The 6,651-nt window shown below is 40.0% G+C and overlaps 1 protein-coding gene across 1 annotated transcript; it reads left to right on the forward strand.

Annotated features, from left to right (window-relative positions):
- Positions 1-1,112: 1,112 nt before the first annotated feature.
- LOC124427497 lies at positions 1,113-1,665 on the forward strand. The gene is made up of 2 exons (XM_046970492.1): positions 1,113-1,179; positions 1,226-1,665. Exons 1-2 carry the CDS (start codon positions 1,113-1,115, stop codon positions 1,663-1,665), a joined length of 507 nt encoding a protein of 168 aa, XP_046826448.1.
- The last annotated feature ends 4,986 nt before the right edge of the window (positions 1,666-6,651 follow it).

Raw genomic sequence — 6,651 nt, forward strand, 5'->3', positions numbered from 1 at the left:
GTGCCTGAAATTGATAGGAGCTGCACAACTGGCAAGGAAAGGAGCGAAAGTAACGGTAAATCTGAGAAACATGAGGCCGTGAAAGAGCAACTGCATTGGGCAATAAAAAAAAGCAAGGTCGGCTGCTGGAGGATGTTGGCAGAGAATATCAGTACTGACCCATGGGGACTGTGCTACAAAATTGAAACCCAGAAGGTCGATGGCTTGAAACCTACCCAAAGTCATGGACACGACTATCATAAAGAACATCGTGTGTACCCTCTTCCGGGCACACCCCACCAGGCCGGAGATATTCTTTGACCAAGCAGAGGATTGTCCCCCCTTCAGCATAGAAGAGCTAGAGAGAATGGCTCGAACCTTACGAAATAACTAGGCAACAGGTTCCCATGGCATAACAAACGAAGTGTTGAAAATATTAGTAGAGCATAATCCTGGACTACTATTAAAGGCCTACAATGCCTGCTTAACATCTAGACTTTTACCATTACGACAGAAAATAGCGCGCTTCGTTCTCATCGGTAAGGGCAAAGAAGACCAAAGGCTGCCATCATACTATCTGTTGTTATGCATTCACGACATTACTAGCAAACTGCTTGAAAAGATGACAAGGACAAGGTTGAAGCTCACGATCGAGACGTCCAGCGTCCTGACACCGAAACATTACGGATTCAGTACGAGGAGAACGATAATCGACGCGATCCAAGTGATGACGAAAGCAGTGCGGAAAGCGGAGGACCACAACAGGCATTCACGTCGTGTAGTCTTACTGGTGTAGCATGACGTGAAGGACGATTTTAACTCTGCAAGATGGAGTGATATCATGATCGTGATGGAACATATTTTCCATGTACCGAAGTATCTTCTACTTGATGACTACCTGAATGATTGGACGCTATTGTATCAGACTACACAGGCACAGAGAAGTATGAATGTCACGGCCGAAGCGGCATAGGGATCCATCCTCGGGCCGGACCTCTGGATCGTGGCATGCGACAATTTGCTGAGAACCGAAATGCCAGAAAAGAAGCTTCTTGTAAGTTATGCAGACATCATCACTGCCTTAAATCGCTGCAAGAGATGTTGAATTGGCTCAACTAAAGCTAAACTAAGTCATGTGGACAGTAAACCGCTTGATGGCGGACAACGGCCAATTGCTAGCTCTCGAAAATATCGGAAATGGTAATTCTTGCAAATAGGTGAATAAACATCACCCTCCCTTTGCAAGTTGGATACATAGCAGTGGAGTCTAAGTCTGCAATCAAGTATCTCGGTATCATGATCTACCGCAGGCTAAACTTCGGGGCGCAGATCCAGCAAACTTCAGATAAATCTGCGAAGAGAATTACTTTCCTGAGTAGGCTTATGGGCAACGTCACCGGGTCCAATGCCAGTAAGCGCCGATTGCTAATGATCGCGGTACAGTCTGTACTCCTCTACGGTGCTAAAGTGTGGGCGGACTTGCTTAGCAAGGAGTCGTATCAGGACCGCATGGCGCAGGTACAGAAGAGAGCAACGCTTAGAATAGTTTTTGCTTACAGGACGGTGTTTGAATCAGCCATACTAACAATCAAAGAAGTTATACCAATTGCGCTCTTGGCGCAAGAAAGTAAGGCGGTGCACCTCAGGAAAATCGAGGTTGAAAAGGCGGTAACAAGCAAAGATTAGAGGAAGAAGACCTTTGGTGCCCAGTCGTCCTGGGAATACGAGTCGACAGTACGCTGGACCGCTATGTTGATCAAAGACGTGAAGAAGTGGACGGAGGGCCGATACGGAGAGACCAATTATTACTTGAGACAGTTCCAAAGCGAGCACGGATACTTCCGAGCCTACCTATATATGATGGAACGGGGAAGAACACAAAAGTGTCTTTAATGAAGAGGAACAAAAGACGACGTGGAGCATAACATTTTCCACTGTGACCGTTGGGCGCAACGCATGCGAGAATTGGAGATGAAAATCGGACAATTGACTCCCGACGTAATATTAGAGATCATGCACCGAAAACAGGAATGTTAGAGCCTGATATCCTACTGGGTACAGGACATCCTTCGATATAAAAATGTGACCTAGATAAAAACTGCTATGTAAACAGGAAAAATGAATTAGGAACAGACAGTAGCGCGTCTAAAGGGCGAGTAAAACAAGCCTACCCCGAAGTTATTTGGTAAACGTGTCCGGGCTAGTGTCTAGCAGCAATAGGAGGTGTTTTAGTCGGCATCGAAATGAGTCCGACATTAGGGACAAGTCGTCCCTGTGCATAAATACATTTCACTTCCTACGTAAAAAAAAGAAAAGAAAATTATTGTTATTATTATTATCGTTATTCTTAATATTATTATTATTATTTTTATAATTATTGTTAATTATAGTATTATTATTATTATTATTATTATTATTATTATTATTATTATTTTTATTATTATTATTATTATTAATATTATTATTATTTTTCTTATCATGATCAATATTGCAATTACTAATATCATACTTATTATTAGTATTATTATTGTCCTTATTATTATTATCATGTTTTTTATTATTGTCCATATCATTATCATTAATATTATAATTGATAATATTATCGTTATTATTATTATCATTAGTATTAACATAATTCTTTGTATCGTCATATTATTATTGCAATTCTTATTAATATAACCATCGTTATTATTATGTTTATAATTATTATTATTATCGTTCTAAGTAACATTGTTACAATTATCGTTATTTATATTATTATTAATATTATTATTATTATTATGATTATTATTGTCATTTCTATTATCGTTTATTATTATGTTATTATTATAGTGATTGTTATTATTATTATTATTATTATTATTATTATTATTATTATTATCGTTTGTGATATAATAGTTCATTATTTTCCTTATTATTTCCGTTATTATTATTGTTTATTTTGTTATCGTTATTATTATTATAATTATTATTGTTACTATAACTATTACTACTATAATTACCTTTATTACCTTCACTATTATTACTATTATTAACATTATAATTATTAAAATCATTATAAGCGTTACTATTTTTGTTATTATTATTATATTTGTTTTTAATATTATTATTATTATTAATAATAACGTTTTTATTATTATTATTATTATTATTATTATTATTACTATCATTATTATTGATGTTATTAATATTATTACTATTCTAATTGTTTTTTTTGTGTTATAACTAATGTGATATTTATCTTTATTATTATTATAGATGCTATTTTTATTATCGTTGTTATTATCGTTGTTATAATTATTATTATTATTATCTGTATTATTATTATAATTATTATTCTGTGTGTGGTACCCATTCTGCCGATTGGCGCCTCACCATTTGGCGGATAGTGAGATGCCATGCAGATATGCAGGGTATCAGGTATTCCCGTTGTGGACCAAAAATTGCTATCGGATGGAGTCACAGTATAAGAAACTGATTGTGGGTAACATTGGGAAAGAAGATTTTCACTGCAAGGGGATGGACCCCCCCAATAGCGGTGGATGGACTGGGTGCGCTAGCAAGCCTGACGCCGTCGTCATCTTACTACTGCTTACTACTGCTTACTACTACATGACGTTGTCTGTCTTGGTCGGCATCGGATCAGAAACTACGTAGAGTAACAATTCTTTCGAAAAGAGATCAAAGATCGTGCGAACACCACCGAAAAGCCATTCAAAGAGATATCTCTGAATGAAATGAGAAGTAGGATGGAGGAAAGAGAAGTAAAAGTGGCTAGGTCAAATATGGAAGACTACGGGAAAATTATGTTGGAGTGCTCCTCCATAGATGACCACGTCGCAAGGACTAAGAAAAAAGAAGAGAAGTAATTAGCGAAATGTAAGGAGATACTGAAGCCCAATAAAAGTGCAACGGAGTGGAAAAGAAATATCAGTACATTTGTCAAGAATGGCATCGTACTTTTAAGAGAAGCCCTGGATATTGTTGCTCACCATCAAGGCTCGTGGAAGGAGACAGAGCTTTCCGGACGGGCTCAACACACACAATGGGCGTATGACGAAGGACGTGGTATGGTATCCCAGGTTGAACAATAGAGGAGGCCAACAAAAAACGACCAGCGTTGAGTTTGGAATAGAAGAATGCCGGAAGAAAGAAGAAGGAGGCGTCACCCACCCCTACCTGGATGGAGGTAGACAAAATACGACAGAAACAAAAGGAGAAATCAGCGAAGACACCCATCCAGGTACCAGGCGAATGTGAGAAAAGCCAAGAAAGACCAAACGATTATAAGAATAGACAAAGGCGTTCAAAGTTTCACTTAGAGGCATTTCTGATCATACCGAATGGAGAAAGGATCTATGCGGCCGTGCTCGAAGAAATCCATAGCAAAACTAAACTGGAGGTCATACATGCAGAGGTGAGTTCGATCCGCCAGACATGGGCAGGTGATGTTCTCATAGAATTGGGCAGATAATCTATAGAAAATGTCGCCTTCGGAAGCAAGTCTAAAAACATCCTAGGCGACAAGGGAATAGTCTGCCATAGGGAAACTAGAGTGACGTTATAGATTAGAGATCTCGATAGCTTAACCACTACCAAAGTAGTGAAAGATGCGATCTGGAGGGACATACAGGAGGAACATAGGGGTGGGTTCCGAAGAAAAATGATGATCTGGACCACGAAGGCAAACTAGAGAGGGCTCAGAATGACCATCGTAGAGGTGAGGGAGCAAGGAACAAGCCGACTTTTAAAGTAAGAGCATAGGTAGGTTGGATCAATTGTAGAAAAATGCAGAGGGCGTTGGTTTCAAGGTGCTACAGATGGTTAGGATATGGGCATTCCGCTCGCAACTGCAAGGGCACGGACAAAAGCAAGCTCCACTACAAATGTGGTAAAAAATCAAGCGAGAGAGTGTCTTAGCCCCGACAATCTGCATGTTATGCACGGAGGCGGATGAAGGAAAAGAAAGAAACGAACGTGAACACTCTCCAGGATCGGGGCGTTGCAACATATTCAAGGAGGCTCTCAATAAGGCCAAAAAGTTCCTGCGCTGACGCGAATTCTCCAAACAAACGTAAACAAAAGAAAGACTGCCAACGAGCTGTATCAGCTGGCCCAGGAGCAGAGAGCAGATGTGCTGTTGATTAGTGAACAATATAGGGACGCGCAACCGCCCTTATAGTTCTCTGAACCTCTCGGCGCAATTGCCATCTGGATCCTGGGTCAAAGCAAAATATCAGTAGAGTAGACGCCGTGGCTTGCTTTGGATTAAAAGTGGGATAGTTACTTATATTAGTTGCTACCACATACAAAACAAACTCATCCACGAATTTCTGAACAAAATAGACATAATGGAGGAATTGATCTGGAATACAATACATAGCATCTTCGTGACCAGCGACTTCAACGTTAAGGCGTAAGAGTGCGTAATGTCGCACCAAAATTCGAGGGCCAAATACGTGGCGGAAATGTCGGCCAGAACAGTGCTTTATGACTTGAACGTTGTCTACACGACTACTTTCCGGCGCCCCGGATACACTGAGAGGATTCCGGAAATTTCACTAAACTGTGAAATGAGAGCCTACGGCTTTCACTCGACTAGTCGGAATATTTCTAGGTCAGATAATCGCATTGTTTTTAAATTCACTCACATAACTTTCCCTCGACTGGTGAGAAAAATTCTATATATGACAGTTGCATTGGTCCGAGAGGCACTCGCTTAACTTTCCCTCGATTAGTCCGAAAATTTCCAATTCCAACAGTCGAATTGGTGCTGGAGGCGATCCCTTAAAATTCCTTCGCCTAGTCAGAATATTTACAAAGTCCGACAGTCGCATAGGTTTACAAGTCACTCGCATGAAGTTCTCTCGACAAGACGGAATATTTCTAGGCCTCACAGTTGTATTATTTCGTGATTCATCCCATAACTTTCCCCTGACTATTGGGAATATTTCTAAATCTGACAGTCGCATTGGTGCTAGAGGCACTCCCATAAAATTCGTTCGTCTAGTCGGAATATTTATAGGATTGACAGTAACATTGGTTCGAAAGGCACTCGCATATCTTTTCCTGAACTATTCGGAATATTTCCATAACAGACAGTCGCATTGCTTTACAGATAACTCGCATAACTTTCCCACGAATAGTCGCAATATTTCCAAATTCAATGGAGGCATTGGTTCTAGAAGTACTCTCATAACTTTCCCTAGAACAGTCGGAATTATTCCATGTCCGAGAGTCGCATTGGTTCGAGAGTATCACTCAAGAGTTTCACTAGTCTAGTCGGAATATTGGTTGTTCCGAAAGTTGTATTGCTTCGAGAGGCACTGGTCTAACTTTCCCTCGACTGGTCTGAATATTTCCAAGAATAACATTTGCATTTGTTCGAAAGGCATCCTCCTAACTTTCCCATTTCTTGTCGGAATATTTCTAGATTCGACAGTTGCATTGGTTCAAGAGATACTCGCAAACCTTTCTTTCAACTAGTCGAAATATTTCCAACCCAGGCGTTCGAAATGATTCACAAGTCAACTGCATAGCTTTCTCTTTACTAGACGGGATGTATCCCAGTCCGACAGTCGCATTAGATCGTGAGACAATTACATACCTTTCCCTCGACTACTTGGAATATTTCCAATTCCGGCAGCCGCATTGGTTTCAGGGTCACAGGCA

This window comes from Vespa crabro, chromosome 10 (assembly GCF_910589235.1).
Source record: "Vespa crabro chromosome 10, iyVesCrab1.2, whole genome shotgun sequence".
Classification (NCBI taxonomy): domain Eukaryota; kingdom Metazoa; phylum Arthropoda; class Insecta; order Hymenoptera; family Vespidae; genus Vespa; species Vespa crabro.